This window comes from Silene latifolia, chromosome 2, assembly GCF_048544455.1.
Source record: "Silene latifolia isolate original U9 population chromosome 2, ASM4854445v1, whole genome shotgun sequence".
Taxonomy (NCBI): Eukaryota; Viridiplantae; Streptophyta; class Magnoliopsida; order Caryophyllales; family Caryophyllaceae; genus Silene; species Silene latifolia.
The window spans coordinates 121,612,369-121,630,781 of record NC_133527.1 but is presented as its reverse complement, the minus strand read 5'-3'; the positions used below and the strand labels follow the sequence as shown (position 1 = coordinate 121,630,781).

At 41.4% G+C, this 18,413-nt stretch overlaps 1 protein-coding gene across 1 annotated transcript; it reads right to left on the bottom strand.

The window, feature by feature from the left end:
- Positions 1-16,848: 16,848 nt before the first annotated feature.
- LOC141642930 (uncharacterized) lies at positions 16,849-18,169 on the bottom strand. The gene is made up of 5 exons (XM_074451928.1): positions 18,007-18,169; positions 17,601-17,914; positions 17,368-17,519; positions 17,192-17,284; positions 16,849-17,101 (listed from the first exon to the last, which is right to left on the bottom strand). Exons 3-5 carry the CDS (start codon positions 17,449-17,451, stop codon positions 16,964-16,966), a joined length of 315 nt encoding a protein of 104 aa, XP_074308029.1. The 5' UTR covers positions 17,452-17,519; positions 17,601-17,914; positions 18,007-18,169; the 3' UTR covers positions 16,849-16,963.
- Between the last annotated feature and the right edge of the window lie 244 nt (positions 18,170-18,413).

Sequence of the window (18,413 nt, the reverse complement as noted above, 5' to 3'; positions counted from 1 at the left end):
CCACCGCCACCACCCACGGCCGACCAAACCCCCACCCATAACCCTAAACCTAAACACAAACCTCCTTAATCATTCCCTTTTAATTCAAACACAAATTAAACTAAATCTAACTACAAATTAATCTAACATACTAACTACAAATAAATCTAACAAACTAACCACAAATTAATCAAACTAACTACAAATTAATCAAACTAACTATAAATTAATCTAATAAATTAAACTAAATAAACTGAAATTAAACAAAAACAACAAACCTAATTAAAGAGGGTGGATGTGGCGGTGGAAATGGCGGTGGAAGGGTGGTTGTGTGGTGTTGTTGGTTGGTGTCGTCCGTCGTTCGCCAAATCATTTGCTTTCGACTTTTTTTTTTTTTTTTGTTTCGCAAAGAGTAAAGTAGGAGAGAGGGGGCTGAAAGTAATTAAAAATTTGGCGACCGACTTTTTGAATTTGGCGTGAAAATCGATCGCCAAATTTGGCGACTACCCTAATTTCATCGCCAAATTCCATAAGTCGATCGCCAAAAAAGATTCCCTTTTTAAAATGACAGCCTGGTTTGTACTAAAAATTTTAGCGACTGATTGTCAATTTGGCGACTGAGTATCAGTCGCCAAATTGGCGACTATATCTAATTGATCGCCAAATTGAAAGTTTCGATCGCCAAGTTTGATTCCTTTTTGAAAAAGTCAGTCGCCATATTGGCGACTAATTTCAGTCGCCAATTTAAAAATCAGTCGCCAATTTGGCGACTATTTATTTCAGTCGCCAAATTTCGGTCGCCTGTTTCAGATTTTCTTGTAGTGAATGCTAATCAAATACGAGGTCAGTCGATCGACCAGCTACCCCAGTCGATCGACCAACCGGCTCAGTCGATCGACTAGTTAAGCCAGTCGATCGACCAAGCCCTAATGCGGGGTCACCTGTTTTATTGCCATCTACGCCATAGATCCCCTACATCTTAGCAATGGTGATTTAGCTACTCATGATATTGACAATAACAGCAATAAACTTAACTAATAAAGCGATCGAATTCATACTTGAATTAATTAAATAAATAATCAACATAAACGATAAATAGGCTTTGGGATCCTATCTAGCAATTCTAAACTACGGAAGAATTAAAGTAATGAAATTTAACAAATAAAACAGAAGAATACCGTACGAAGAACTGAAGAGGAAAGAACCAAAGCTTAATGCGAAAAGTAAATTTTATTGTCGAAAGCTAAACTAAACTAATGAATGATCCATCTTTAAGCAGCAGGAAGGGTTACATTATATAGAAAATATCACGTAACTCCTTCTCCAAACCTAATTACAAATGGGCTTAGATCAAAATCCTTTAATTCTCGTTCTCTTAAATCTCTCGTCAGAGTCGTGATGTGGTCGATCGACCATAGAGACCAGTCGATCGACCAAGAGCGCAGACAAGATGCATTTCGACGAATTCTGCGCAGCGCACCAATATTAAAATAGCTGCCATTTCTTCGTTACTTGGTCAAATCAGGCGTTCTACACGACGTTGGAAAGCTAAGAGGATAAGCTTTCACCTCCAATTGGAATCACTTGATTATCAGCTCTAGAACTCGAGATATAGCCATTTTAAGCAGCCTGCAATGTCGAGAAGCACTTCTTCGCTTGTTAAACTCGTACGCACCCATGCTTTTGCTATCTTTAGGCCTTGAAACGCGCACCAAGTTCGCTTCCCGAGTCTTTACTTCATGTCAAATGCAATGTTAATTACTTAGGGACGGATTCGGCTCATTTCCGCTCAATTCTTCATATTTCTGCAATAATAGACAAAAACACGAAAGTAGAGGAAAATAGGGAAATAATGGCATATATTGCACATTTGAGCTCTGAAATGCGTGTAGAATAAAGTGTGAAACAACATATTTTAGACACGCATCAAATCTCCCCAAACCAAACCTTGCTTGTCCCCAAGCAAGAACTAGACTCGATCCTAAAACCTAATGAAACGAGTTCAATCTCAGAGCGAAATGCAGACTGTCAAGCCTAAACCAATTTAATGCAATAACCAACAATCAATTAGCAATGTGAATCATGCAAACGAGTTATAATGTCGTTAAAAACTGCTGAACCGTCAACTGTAGAGACTTATCAAATTGGACTCTCACGGGTCGCTCAAATCACTCAAATAAGCACATGTGAATATATGTAAAGATAGAAAGAAGTAATTTTGTGAAGACTCTCACCTAACTACGACCTATAAGAACATGCCTGCAATCTAATATGAAAATGATCTCTACAACCGTACATATGCATTCCAACCAAACAGATGACCATGACACATGCCGAGGTAAATATGGATATGTGAGGTAATGGGTAAGAAGAGGCAAAACATTTATGGAAGTGTGGAGGTATAGGTGATCAAGCTAGTACCTAAACAAAACCATATGACAACATCCAACTTCTTGCTCAAAATCACAATAAAACCCGGTGCTAATTATCAAGCATAAATCTCACAATCTCCGATAAAAGTCAACTCCCCAAGAATATAGATGATAACATGGGAGTGAAAATCACCAAATCATAATAATTGAAACATGTGATTTTTTCTTTCTTTTTCTCGGGCCGCAGTCGATCGACCAAAGGAAGCAGTTGATCGACCACCCTCTTCAGTACAACACACTTTTTTTTTCTTTTTTCCGAATCATTTTTTTCTTCTCTTTTTTTTTTCTTTCATTTTTCAATTCTTATTCCTCCTTCACTCTTTTTGTCCATCATCATCTCAAAATTGAGCATATAACCAAACCGCAATAAAACATTCCCAAAAATACAAGTACTAGCTCGGATAAGGTAGGCTAATTTTTAGACTGTAGTTTATGGGACAAAAGAGGCTAAATTTGGCTATGAGGGGTTCATGGGCAAAATAAGAAAAGGGAAACCTCTACCACATGTGTCAACAAACCACAAACCGAATGCATACAGGTATTAAGCAGATTAAGTTCATATTTATGCATATTGATGTAACATGTCTTATAAGGAGTAACTACTCACATTCTAAATAAACTGGTCATGAATGTCACCAGTTATAAGGCTCTAAATCTCAGAATATGATGTAGTTTGCCAAAAATCAAAGTCAAGTCTCAAGTTTAGCAAGAAATTAACGAAAACTCGTAGACTATGCATATATGATTCTACTAATAACATGTCAATTAGCAAGGCTTAGGCGTAAACAGCTGCAAATGCAAAATCATCATGGAAATACTACCGTTCCGACTCGACCTATATGCTAAAATAAACGTGCATTTTATTGAAATTTTTTTTTTGAAATTTTTTCAATTTTTTTTTTGGATTTTTGTATTTATGAGAAATGAAATAAACAAATGCAAGACAGAAATGTAAACGTGAATGCAAGCAAATGATATGCGACGCAAAACCCTTCCCCAAACCAAATCGGACAATGTCCCCATTGTGCAAAATCATGTAATGAAGAAAAGAGAAATGGGAATTTGCGAGAAAATGAAGTAAATAAGACATGAAGTAAAGAAATCAGGAACTCACAAGACTTTAAGCGCAGCAAAAAGGAAACCTCCCCAAACCAGCGTGAGCTAGGAGGTTTCAGTAGCTAGCAGTGCTACCAATAAGTACCTGAAAAGACAAACAAAAGATACCGCGTGTAAAACGAAAAAAAAAAAACAATTATGAACGGTACAATTATGTGCAAAAAATGAAAAACAGAAGAAATCAGAAATAAGACGGAAAATAAAGTGGAGGGAAGACTCCCTCAATTCCGCAAAACGATCAAACACAGCAGGGGAATGATTAAAAATAGGTACAACAGCGAACATGGTCGATCGACCACATCACCCAGTCGATCGACCAGGTGAACAGGAACAGAAGCTCTTGGAGATCGCAGCTCAGTCGATCGACCATACTAGCCAGTCGATCGACTGGAATACTTGCTGTAACTTTCTGATTTCGTCTAATTAGCTCAATAAAGAGAGCTAATATGGTCTTCAACCTGCAAAAGCACATAATAACGCGCCCAAAATTGCGCAAACCCAAAGTAATAGTCTAAAGTTTATAAAAATCCTAAGCAAACCAAATTAAAGAGCGAAGTCTCGCGCACACGAAAAACGATAAACAGTCTAAAAGCAATAAATTGTCTTAAAAAGGTCTAAGAAACGAATCAACGGAAACTGCGGAAAATCTCCGACCAAGGCTTCTGTCTACATGAAGTAGCTTTCGCAGTGCTCATCTCAGAAGCTGGACTCCACTCTACTCCGACTGGAATAATCAATGGATCATCTCTAGCATCATCCCAAGCATGGCCATCATCTCCTAGCTCCTCACACTCGAGATCCGACTCCGAAATTTTGACTGGCTCCTTCTTCTTGGGCTCCTCATCTGGCTCCTTGTCCGTGCCATAACTAAGACATCCTAGACCGCCTCTTTGAACAATGGGCTCCTTCACAGCTGGAGCGATTAGCGGTTCCTCCTTCCCCAAACCATTTCCTGCACATCGAAAACAAGAATCTTCCTCCAATTTGCTCCCAATCTGGGGCGGAGGTGTCATAACAGGAATAGGTACAGGCAAGGGAGTAGGAGTGTCAGTAATGACGACATAAGACTTACGAGTAGAAATCGCATTACAAGTCACAGGACACATAGCATCTTTCTTCCTATAAGTTTGGGCAAAACTAATGGACTGCTTCCCTACTTTAAAGGTCAGTGTCCCTGAGCCAACATCAATAACTGCACTAGCAGTGTGCAAAAAGGGTCTACCCAAAATGATAGGAATATGAGCATCCTCGGGTATATCTAGTACAACGAAGTCAACAGGGAAGAAAAACTTTCCTATTTGCACAGGAATGTCTTCTAAGACTCCTATAGGCTGGACCGCAGAACGATCAGCCATCTGTACCGTCATGCTAGTAACTGCAAACCTAGTCAATTTCAATTTTCTAGCTAGACTCAAAGGCATAACGCTAATGCTAGCTCCTAGATCACATAATGCCTTCTCAATTGAGAAGGTACCAATATCGCAAGGAACGGAAAAGCTACCCGGGTCAGCTAACTTGTGTGGAGCAGTGTGAGTCAAATAGGAACTAGATTCTTCAGTTAAATTAACAGACTCGACCCTATCAAGTTTCCGCTTCTTATTTAAAAGCTGTTTCATGAATTTCATGTAAGCGGGAACTTGATTTACCAACTCAAGAAAAGGTACTTGCACATTAAGACCATGAATGACATTTTTAAATTTTTCAAAGTATACCTCATCTTTTGTTGGTACCAGCCTCTCTGGATATGGGGCTTGCAAAAGTAACTTAGCCCTCTCCTCTAGGTCTCTCATACCGGCATTATCTGGCATTGGAGGACGAAATGGCTCATCATCAGCCAGTGTGATCGGTCGATCGACCATATATGTCGATCGATCGATCGACTTCTACAGAACGATGAGTTGTTTCTTTTCGCGGGATGGTCGATCAACTGGGTATGTCGATCGATCGACCGTGATTCTGTTGATCGTCTTTTTCTCGCCCTTTTTCTTCTTCCCTGTTTTTGACTTTCTCGGGTTCATCGAGCATACCCGCTCCTCGGCGTCATTGCATGTACGGTCTCAATACGCCGATTCGAGAGTGAAACCGACTTGGTATCTCACTGCATTTTGATCCAATGTTGCAATATGAGATATCCGCGATTAAGACCCGATTCGCCGCATTGCTTTTCTCGTACCTCCACCATAAGCAACAGACTAGACTCGTCAACTCGCAACTTCGTTTTTTCAACTCTTCTTTTGTGACGGAGTGGATGGTGGTGGGGCTTCATAAGGAGGCTCATATGGTTGATGCGGTGAAGTAGGAGCGCAATTATACGAATTGTCGAGCTGAAGTTGATGAAAAGCGAACATCTTCTCCTTAGGGTGCCCGCATGCCTCAGATGTGTGTCCAACTCCGCCGCATCTCTCACAAAACGGAACCCGCCGCTCCCGAGAATGGAACATGTGTGGATCCTTATGAAGTGTGCGCAGATAGGACTGTAGGACCTAACAAAACAACACTAAAGAAGATGGTAAGAAGCGCCTCAAGGTACTCAGTCTTCCCTTGAGGCGAAAAAACAGACTAAAATGAAAAACAACCAAAACTAGCGCTGCCTCCCCGACAACGGCGCCAAAATTTGATACCCGTCGTTGTGAGTACCAAAAATAATATTTATAATTTCCTATTAAGACTAACCTAGGCTAGTGGTAACAGGGTCGAACCACAGAGAGGCGGGGGAGTTATAGTTGCTTTTATTCGGTCTATCGGTAATGATTGTGGGGGTTTTGGTTTAAGTTGATTCTAGAACTAACAACATAAAATAAATAAATAAATAAAAGTAAATAAGGATGTAAACAACGATGAAAGAAATGCTAAGACGGTCGGTTCACTATAGCTGCGATGGCACATAATCCTAGGTAAGTCCGAAATACAGTCGTGTAGGATGGGTAAAACAAGTCCTTTCGGTCCAAGTTAACTAGTAGCTCCTTTCGGCCTATGCTACCAGTCCCTAAGTCTCACTAATACTAGCTCTCGCCCTGAAAAGTGATTCTTAAAGCCTAAATTACATTATCTCTCGATCTCAGCAATTTAGTCGTCTTAATTCGTTAATTAATGCCCTTCCCTATCTCTCGATCTATGGGTCGGTCAAAACTAAGCATCTAACAAGTCTCCTCTCGGTCTCATTGCTAAATATTGCACTTAACGAATCAAACAATGCTAATCAAACACGAGGTCGGTCGATCGACCACCTACCCCCGATCGATCGACCAACCGGCTCGATCGATCGACTAGTTAAGCGATCGATCGACCAAGCCCTAACGCGGGTCACCTGTTTTATTGCCATCTACGCCATAGATCCCCTACATCTTAGCAATGGTGATTTAGCTACTCATGATATTGACAATAACAGCAATAAACTTAACTAATAAAGCGATCGAATTCATACTTGAATTAATTAAATAAACAATCAACATAAACGATAAATAGGCTTTGGGATCCTATCTAGCAATTCTAAACTACGGAAGAATTAAAGTAATGAAATTTAACAAAGAAAACAGAAGAATACCGTACGAAGAACTGAAGAGGAAAGAACCAAAGCTTAATGCGAAAAGTAAATTTTATTGTCGAAAGCTAAACTAAACTAATGAATGATCCATCTTTAAGCAGCAGGAAGGGTTACATTATATAGAAAATATCACGTAACTCCTTCTCCAAACCTAATTACAAATGGGCTTAGATCAAAATCCTTTAATTCTCGTTCTCTTAAATCTCTCGTCAGAGTCGTGATGTGGTCGATCGACCATAGAGACCGATCGATCGACCAAGGGCGCCAGACAAAGATGCATTTCGACGAATTCTGCAGCGCGCACCAATCTTAAAACAGCTGCCATTTCTTCGTTACTTGGTCAAATCAGGCGTTCTACACGACGTTGGAAATCTAAGAGGATAAGCTTTCACCTCCAATTGGAATCACTTGCTTATCAGCTCTAGAAATCGAGATATAGCCATTTTAAGCAGCCTGCAATGTCGAGAAGCACTTCTTCGCTTGTTAAACTCGTACGCACCCATGCTTTTGCTATCTTTAGGCCTTGAAACGCGCACCAAGTTCGCTTCCCGAGTCTTTACTTCATGTCAATTGCAATGTTAATTACTTAGGGACGGATTCGGCTCATTTCCGCTCAATTCTTCATATTTCTGCAATAATAGACAAAAACACGAAAGTAGAGGAAAATAGGGAAATAATGGCATATATTGCACATTTGAGCTCTGAAATGCGTGTAGAATAAAGTGTGAAACATCATATTTTAGACACGCATCAAAGTCCCTAGAGAGTCTCTTCCTGTCGTCACTGCCACTCCCCTTGTTTCTCCTAGCTTAGCATCAAATAGTAACAGTAGTTCGGGAAATGTCCCAACAGCTGTCCCTTTACCGACACTGACTACAGAACAGATGGCTTCTTTTGTTCAACTTTTCTCAAATTTTAATATGAATAAATCAGGTTCTGCTTACTCTTTGTGTTATTCTGAATGCAATTCTGTTTATGATGATAATGAGGATGACTCAGACCCAGACTCAATCCAAATACCTCCCTACATAGCCAAAGAAATACTACAAGAGGGGGAAGGGGGGCCAGTAATAGAAGATACTAAACCCATCAACGTAGGAACCGAACTAGAATCCCAAGAACTTAGGATAGGGATGACCTTGAGCCATGCAGAGAGGGCCAATTTCATAGACCTCCTACACGAGTTCAAAGACATTTTTGCTTGGTCCTACAAAGACATGCCCGGAATCGACAGGGACATCGCAGAACATAGGATTCCGATTAAACCAGGTTTCAAACCTGTGAAACAGAAACTTCGACAAATGAGAACAGAATGGGCTCTTAAGATCAAAGAAGAAGTCGACAATCAATTCAAAGCCGGGTTCATCAAAGTTTCTGAGTACTCAGACTGGGTGGCTAACATAGTACCCGTACCCAAAAAGGATGGGAGAACCTGGGTTTGTGTGGATTTCAGAGACCTAAACAAAGCAAGTCCCAAGGATGACTTTCCTCTACCACATATCGACATATTGGTGGATAACACAGTAGATCACGCACTATTATCCTTCATGGATGGATACGCGGGATATAACCAGATAAATATGGCCATTGAAGATATGCATAAGACCGCCTTCGTCACTCAATGGGGCACCTATTGCTACACGGTTATGCCATTTGGGATAATCAATGTCGGAGCTACGTATCAACGCATCGCAACTACGCTCTTACATGACATGATGCATAAAGAAGTTGAGTTATACGTAGACGATATGATTGTCAAGTCCAAGGATAGAGAGGGACACATCGTGAACCTTCGCAAATTCTTCTCAAGGCTACGAAAGTACAACATGATACTCAACCCTCAGAAATGTGCAATCGGGGTAACATCTGGTAAACGCCTAGGATACGTTGTTAGCCAACGAGGAATAGAAATAGACCCTTCCATGATCAAAGCTGTAATCGAAATGCTGCAACCTCAAACAGAGAAAGAAGTTAAAGGATTCTTAGGTAAGGTTCAATACATAAGTCGATTCATAGCGAAACTCACCATGATCTGTGAACCTATCTTGAAAAAGCTAAAGAAAACAGATCACACCATGTGGGATGATGACTGTCAGAAAGCATTCGACCGAATCAAGGAGATACTAGCCAAGCCACCAGTGCTCATCCCACCTCAACGGGATCAACCTCTTGGTTTATATCTCATGGTAACTGAAATAGCCATGGGCGCCATGCTAGCCCAAACCATAGGAAAAGAAGAAAGAGCTATCTACTACCTTAGTAAGAAGTTCTTGGAGTACGAGTGCAAATATGCACCACTCGAGAAGACATGGACCGCTCTTGTGTGGGCAACGAAGAAGCTACGCCATTACATGCTTAGCTACTCCGTCAAAGTATACTCCAAAATGGATCCTGTCAAATACCTCTTCGAGAAACCCGTTCTCAATGGACGCCTAGCGAGATGGACCTTGATGCTCTCAGAGTTCAATCTCAAGTATGTACCCCTGAAAGTTATAAAAGGGCGCGCCGTTGCCGAGTTCTTTGCAGGAAATCCCATCAATGATACACAAACAATAGACACCTGGTCATTTCCGGACAAGGATATACTCCAAACTGATGTAGACTCCTGGGACCTTTACTTTGATGGGGCATCGAACTTAAGAGGATTTGGAATAGGAGTGTTGCTCATTTCTCCTGAAGGCGAGTATACACCAATATCTGTCAAACTCGACTTCGAGGTGACAAATAACACGGCAGAATATGAAGCTTGTCTCATCGGATTTCAAGCGGCAGTAGGTTTAGGCATCAAGAATCTTCACGTACATGGAGATTCATCTTTGATCATCAACCATATTACGGGATCTTGGAAAATTCGAAGTGAAAGCCTAGCACCTTATCAAGCCAGAATAGACCAAGTAGCCCAATTCTTCGATCAATAACCTACCTACACCTACCTCGAGAGGAAAATCAATTTGCAGATGCTCTTGCAAAACTTGCATCTTTGATTAACATGCCGGATAATATGGTAGAAAAGCCTTTATGCATCGAACGACGGTCAGAACCGGCTTATGTGCACCAAATTACAGAGGAAGAAGAAATTAAAGAGGAACCTTGGTTCCTAGAAATCCTAAACTTCAAGCTCAATGGCACATATCCACCAGATATGGACAAGAAGGGACAACGTGTTATACGCTTACTAGCTTCCCAATACGTCCTCATGCAAGGAGAATTATATAAAAGGACGCCTCTTGGTATAATCCTACGTTGCCTTGATCATTCACAAGCACGGAAAGTGATGGAAGAAGTCTATAATGGAGAATGTGGCCCTCGCATGAGTGGATCAATGATGGCAAAGAAAATTACACGTTTAGGGTACTATTGGACCACAATGGAATCCGATTGCATCAAGTATGTCAGACATTGTCATAACTGCCAGATATTCGGGAATGTGCAACACGTCCCTCGTTCATTACTCTACACCATGACATCTCCTTGGCCATTTTCTGCTTGGGGAATCGAGATCATGGGAAAGATCACGCCAACCGGAACAGGAGGTCATTGTTTCATTCTAGTGGCTATCGATTATTTCACCAAATGGGTAGAAGCGGCTTCCTACACTAGTCTCACAGCCAAAAACGTGGCAAAGTACATACAAACCAACATCATCTGTCGATACGGTTGCCCACATGAGATCATTAGTGACAATGGCTCAAATTTCCAGGCCGAGACTGAGCAATTGCTAGCCAAGTACAAAATCAAGCATCACCAATCCTCGCCATACAGACCACAAACTAATGGCGCGGTAGAGGCGGCAAACAAGAACGTTATCACAATCCTCAAGAAAATGATTGACAACTATCGAGATTGGCCAAGCAAGATACCATTTCCCTTATGGGGATATCGCACATCTGTTAGGACGCCCACTGGGGCCACTCCTTTCTATTTGACCTACGACATGGAAGCCGTGCAACCAGTCGAGCTCGAAATATCATCTTTGCGTATTTTACTCGAAAGTCAAATCCCGGAAGCCAACTGGAAGAGGGATAGGTATGAAGAACTCATCCTCCTGGATGAACGAAGACTACTGTGGACATGGCCCACCTGCAAGTTCGGTTCGATCTGCGGACATACAGCGAGCGGTCTTTTTGAAAGCCACGCTCGGCGGCGTAAAGATGATTTCGACCGGATCGGTCGGTTTCGTCTCGGTAAGGGTCTCGAAACGATTAGAGATGTTTGGAGTCGCCACCAAGCATTTGTGGGATGCCTGGAACCCGTTCGAATTCCACTTTATACCTCGGTCAAATCGAAGCACAAAGCAGCGTTTTGACATAGGTACTAAAGATAAGGAAATCGTCCCTCTTTAGCATCCTATCTCTAGAATGACTCTCGTACGCCCTGGATAAGGTCGTCCACTATCCAAAGTTTCTGAGTAAGAGGTGAAGGTACGTATTGGGAAGCCCTTTAATCAGACACCCAATCCCGCCCGCGTTTAGCGGCCTCTACTGATCGATCTTGGTTGGTTGAATGCAAAAGTTGATAAAACGGTTTAAATGCATGAATGCGCATCCAATGATTTAAACCTAACATGTGAGAGCTTTCTAAGTCGGTTGATTTAATCCAATTATCAAGTATAAGATGTCGAGTTGGATTAATGATTGATTTGCATGCAAGACGGAAATTAAACATCCATTTACCGTATTAGGTTTAGGGTGCATAACATGATCCATTTGTCTTAGTAAGGCATTTTGCAAATGTGGTTTGAATAGTCATCTGATCCGTCCTGTATCCGGGTTAATCAGAATCGGGATCGTCTTAGACTAATGCTAGAAGGGAACAGGCCCTGTACCAGACGGCTATAAGAGGCGCGAGCCAGCCGGCGGTGTAAGGGGCCTCCCTCTGGTTTTGAAAATGAGAAAGAAAAGGCCTGCTTGAGGCGCGGGTTAGCCAACTACCTGTATCTTTGTGTTATTTGTTTAGAAAACGTTATGAAACGTGTTAAAAATGGGTTTTTGAACTCGGTTTGATTTTGAAAGGGTCGTTTAGACCGCATTTGTCGATTTGAAGAACTAGACTCGAATAATCATCATTGTTTGATAAAATTCGGTGTCGGGTTCGGTTTGACAAGCTTGACATGAATAGTTTTGAAAATGATTATGGACTAATTGTTTTAAGTCCATTTTGAATGTAATTAGTCGGTACTCATCATCGTACCCGGGTTAAAATCCGGCATGGTATGTATAACCAAGGATGACTTTGTGTTGCTGACTAATATGTTTGTTCGAAAAATGTACAGAAAATGAAATAAAAGGCTTTAAAATACCTCTTAAATGTCATTAACCAAATATTATCACCGAAACACGGATTTAACCGTCATGGTATGAAGAACCAAGGGTGAAAAATGCTTTATGGTTAAAACATGTGAAGTGAAACAAAAAGGTTTCGAAAATACTTGAAACGGTAAAAACCGATTACAAATATGAAAAATGGGCTAAGGGAAATGACGAGAACAAACACGGTTGATCTCTTGTCTGAGTACCCCATTTAGGCGCGAGCCTGTTGGCGATCTTAGGGGCTTCTGCCTCATACCAAAAATCAGTTTTGGCTCATTTATTCCATGTTTTGGTTCATGTTATGCATGTTTTAGCATGTTAAAGTCATGAAACAAATGAAAACATAATAAAAGAGGATTTTTACACCCTCATACTTACATGTTTGGTTATGGAGACTGACCGACGTAAGTGTAACAACTTGTTTGATCGGAAAAAACTCGGTTTAAAACCGTTTTGGTAAGTGAAAGAGTGTTTTAAAAGTTTAGTGATGGTGTAGTGGTCAAAGTGGTCGGACAAGTGGTTTAATGCACGATGACGGTACCAAACAATGTGTAAGGCTCGTATTTACGATCGGTAGGTCGTAAATACGCGTCGGGTTGTGACTTAAGAAGTCGAGTCGAGAATTTTAAGGGAGAAAAGAGGGGGCGGACACTCGCGTAAGTCTCAAATGGGCGACATTTGAGGGGTATTTATAAGAGAATGAGTGGTTGTGTAAGTTTTGAGCGACGTGGCCACCTGGGCTGCTCAAAGAGGCGCGAGCCATGCCGCGGGTCTTCGAGTTGTGTTGTCGCTTTCACAACAAACGCAATCATGATTTGTTCTATCATAGGTTTTGTAGTCACATGTTTGGTACTTGACCATTCATGAATCCGGGAAAATATAGCATAGAAGGCTTGAGATATTTTTGGTTTTTGTGTTTGACTCGGTTTGACTCGTTGTTGGAGTCGGGATTTGAATTTTTGAGTCGGTTTTTGGTCCGGTGTCGGTTATGACTCTAGTTAGCGTCATCGCGACCCCCTCGTCGTGCATTAAACACTCCAGGTATTTTTGAAATGTTTTGAAATGTTTTGTCTTTGAAATCGTTTTAAGTTTTCCCACGCAAAGTTGTACACAAACTGTCGATCAAACGCTGCGATCCCAAAACATGTTGTAGTCCGATAATCATCGGGTGTTTGTTGGAGTCTCAGCAGATACTGGGTATCTACAACTGCGCGCATTACATAATGTGGAAACATATCAGGCACGTATCAAACGAGCCTTCAACAAAAGGGTTAAGCCAAGGAACATCAAAGAAGGGGACTTGGTCCTCAAATCAATTAGAGCTCTTATACCTGTCGATCCACGAGGAAAGTTCAAACCCAACTGGGCCGGACCATTTCTAGTCAAGTCCATACTTCCAGGGGGTGCGGTTAGGATCACAAACTTAGATGGTAATGACTTTGCCAACCCGACAAACCTCGACCAATTGAAACGTTACTATGCCTAGAATAGGAACAAAACGCGCCTCGTGTAATCCTACATGTCGCTCCTGTGGCACGAAATAAACGGCCCCTGGCCAAGCTAAATAAAGCTATTGTCACCTTGCTCTTGCATTTTGACAATTGGTCATCCTCATATCATCAAATAAATTGAATTGCACTTTAGGAGTAAGTAAAAAGCTCATGCTTATTTTCTAGTTCGCTACAAGCTCTTGCTTAGAACAATTATTCTTTTACGTTTACTTGAACTACGCGCAAGGGTTTGATTTCATTTTTAAATGAATACGTAGGCAATCCTTCACAGGATACAACCCATTTATTTTAAATGTAAATAGAAGGACATTTGCATATGCATTTGGAATTCGACAAGAATAATAATAGAAAATCCCAAAGGTTTCATAACCAATCAACCTCTTTTATTTCATTTCTTTTAATAATAATACGCTACATAATAGAAATAATAATAATAATAATAATAATAATAATAATAATAATAATAATAATAATAATAATAATAATAATAATAATAATAATAATAATAATAATAATAATAATAATAATAATAATAATAATAATAATAATAATAATAATAATAATAATAATAATAATAATAATAATAATAATAATAATAATAATAATAATAATAATAATAATAATAATAATAATAATAATAATAATAATAATAATAATAATAATAATAATAATAATAATAATAATAATAATAATAATAATAATAAAGACTCAGGCTATTCTTCCATTTTCCCTTTGCCTTTGTCATTTTTATCATATTTTTTGTCTCGACCTCGAGTCGGACGCTCTTGCGCCACTTCCGACCTAATCACCAACGGTCTCTCTCGTGGTCTTGCCTTGCCATTCTTGTCAACCACCTTTTCAACGGCAGGAGAAGTCTTCGGTTTCTTCAAAGGATGAACAACTCGAAACCCGGCTTCTTCCTCTCCCTTAGTCAGATGCTTCTCTTTCTCCTTCTCTACATCACGAACCTTGTAGTCAACAGGCTCGCGCTTCCTCAATCTCTCGCGCTCCTCCGGAGTAGTAGCTTTCCTCCACCGCAAGTAGGAATCAGATACCCATAAAGCACTAACAAAAGAATTCAAGAACCACATGTTCCTTTGAGCCCATTTGATGGCCCATTCTCTGCGGCTCTCAGTGGTAAGGGCCATAGCGGTCTAAGGGGCGGTATCAAGCTTTGGAATCGTCTGCTTCAATCCAACCTGCCTCATCAACCTCTCCGGGAAGATGCATATCATGAACTCCCAGCCAGGAATGCGCACCGATCGGGTAGGATCCAAGGACGATACTCCAGTGACAGATTTGAGATGCCACCATGGTACGATCCATCTAATAAGTGGACCGTCATCACTCATCAGCTTGTTCTCCCAATAGTTGCAGACTCGAGTGAAGTCCACCATGTAAAGCCTAGTCCTCATTGCAATGGAGCGAGCATGATAAGCAGGAACATTAACTGGGGGCTCGATCAATCGAAGACGTTCCATAAGCCAAACCTACCAAAAGCAGGCATTAGAACATTAAAAAAAAAACAAAAAAAAAAGAAAGAGAGAAAAATAGTTCCTAAATAAGGATTGTCACGGTTGGCTTTTCTGTTATCTAACCCCAACAGGATCTCTCCCAAACACAGGCAAGCTGGGCTCCTGCGCAGCTCCATTTGCTCAATTAAGCTCAAGTAACGAGGGTCGCCTCTCAAATCCTCATCAACATGCCCTTGAAGAACATATACATGCAGTAGGCAAAATCTGAATGCCCTTCGCCTTGCAACATAGGAAATGGTAGGATCTGCCCTGTTTATGAATCGATCGATGAAGTCCAACATTCGCACTCCTTCAGAGGTCCCAAGACGTTCAACCTCAGCTCTTGTCAACCCAAGCAAATCTCTGAACTTATTCTTATACCCTTGAGAAGTAGAGGGCATAGCAGGCAAATGCTCCGGGTCCCAACCACCGATTGCAGCAATTTCTTCGGGAAATGGGCAAATATCGCCTCCAGGAAAGGCAAATACGTGATAATTCGGGTCCCAATAATCAAGACAAGCATCTAGGAATGGTTTGAATACCTTAAACAACTTCAAACTCAAGATCGATCCAAAATTATAGGCACCCATATCGTGTTTTTCCACATTAGAAAACTCATTTGGCCACTCTTTCAGACGGATTTCAAGAGTATTCATGATGTATGCTTAATTAGAGAGCTTTTATCTAATAAGACGGGAGAAAGACGGAAGAATTATTTGAATAAAACCTCCCTCGACGTCTATATTTATACTAAAAGCTGTTTCCTAAAATCTGTCAGGACAGACACACTGGGGAACAGGCGCAGCACCTACTGCGCCTCTTCAAAGGGACGCAGCTCCTGCTACGCCTCTTTCTCAGCGTTCTTTCTGTGATTTTCCGCGTTGATCCTTCCTAATTCCTCCAAGAATAATTTCCTATTCATATGGGTTATTGTTTTGTTAAATCCGTCAAATTACCGTGTTGCGCGTTTCCTAATTCCGTGAGCACGCATTTCGAGGCAATATCGGCATTTTCGTCATTTCAGCACACTTATACATTTATTTTTTAAATTTCCTTTTGGGGAATCATTTCACCAATTTAGATATTTATTTTAAAACTTACACATTTTATTTTTAATTTTATTTTTTTGGGGAATCATTTCACTCCCATTACATTTCACATTTCAAACTTATATGTTTCTATTTATTTCTTTTTTTAGGGGGTGACCCACCCTACCGTCCAGTAATTTTCAGTAAATTTTTTACATTTTCAAGTCTTTGTCTTGTGCTAATTTAGGCCATGTGTACAAATATGTGTTTTATATGCAATCTCTGTGTACATTTCGGCAGCATGACGGCGTAAACCGTCATCTACCAAACCTGTTCAAAGCTAACCTGCAGGTACAAACAAGGCAACCCAACAGTAAAGGCACTAAGGCCATCATATACAACCAAAAAGGGAATATGTACGCCAAACTGGGGGCTCGAGCCCGAAACAAAAGGCATAAAGTGCAAAATCAAGGTTCCAAAATGTACAAAATGTATAAAGTACAACAACAAAAACGACAAAGAGCAACAAACTACAGCTGGTCGCCGCCTAGCTCAGTGACTCTCGCCTCGAGAGCAACGATCTCGGCGTCGCGAACCTCTAGCTCCCTCAGCAGGCGAGATGTCTCCTCCCGGGACTGGGCAAGCTCTCGCTCCAGGTCACGCTCCCTCTGCAAACGACAAGAATTGGCTCATGTCAATCATTTCAAACACAAGGAAAGTTAGAAAATTCGAAAATGAAGTAAAAGGAAGGTTCATACCTGACGTCCTCGACCGCCAGCAAGTGCCTCGATGGTAGTAGCTCGTAGCCAGTTGGCTACCCTCCACAAAGCCATGAACCGGAATGGCGCAACCTACATTTCAAGGATCCTCAATAAGTTGATAGGCTTAAACAAATGTATTCTTATACGAAAGCTGATTAAATTAGGGAGCATACCCTCCGAATCAGATGCTGCCACTCGTCTAGACCAGCATCTCTCACCACCGCATCGAAGTCGCGAAGCTCGGAGATCGTCGTCATCCCCGTCGCGTCAGTGTACTCGAGGGTCTCGGGTACACTGGGGGCTCGATGCCTGCCACCTCAACCTCCTGCAAAATCCAAATGGTTTTTTTTAATTGATGATCATTCATCATGTTTTCATGTCAATTGAAAGGGAATAAAACACTTACCACGACTGGTCAGTACGCCAGCCTCCCATAGAGGAACGTCGAGTAGTCCTCACCAGGAAGAATGAGGGCATCTCCACCGAATCCAACTAAGTCAGCCTCCCTCTAAGCAATGGAAGGCCCCTGAACATCGCCCGAGGAGGATCGATGGGAACCGTCAGGACATCTCGGGAGCACTGACGAGCCAAGTGCTCGCCCAAGTACCACACAGAACCCATAGACGTCCTCAAAAGCAACCGACTCGAGCTCCTAGGTCGAAGGACCTCAGCCACAAATAAAGGAGCGCCAGTGTAGTCCGCCCAAGGCTTGGGCACCCACTATGAAAAGCAAACAAGAGGTCATTCATATGATCGGTTCCGAAAGGAATCAATGAAAAGTACACAAAGAAAAGTGGCTCGAAGATACTCACGCCATCCAGCTGCAGAGCGTTCACCTCCCGTCGACAAGCGTCGTGGAAGGAACGCTGACTCTTTGTGCGACACATCACCTAATCCCTCACAACGGGATAAGCTCTCTCCCCTGGCTCCGTCCTCTTGGGCGCGAGGCCCGGAAAGTAGAAGTACACCAAACGCCTGTAAAACAAGATAGTTAATGGCGATCTTTTGTGATTCGATAAAGAAATGATCTTTCATGAAAAGAAATGGAGGTTCATACCTCCAGCAACAGTCCAGGGCCAACAGTGGCAGGAGAAGTCCCCTTCTCTATCAACTCCGGATTAACCATGGCCCTCATATAGCGAATGAGGACCGCAATGTAACACCCCCATACTCCAAGTGCCTTACCAGGACCACCCAGGTATAAGGATGTTACCATCTC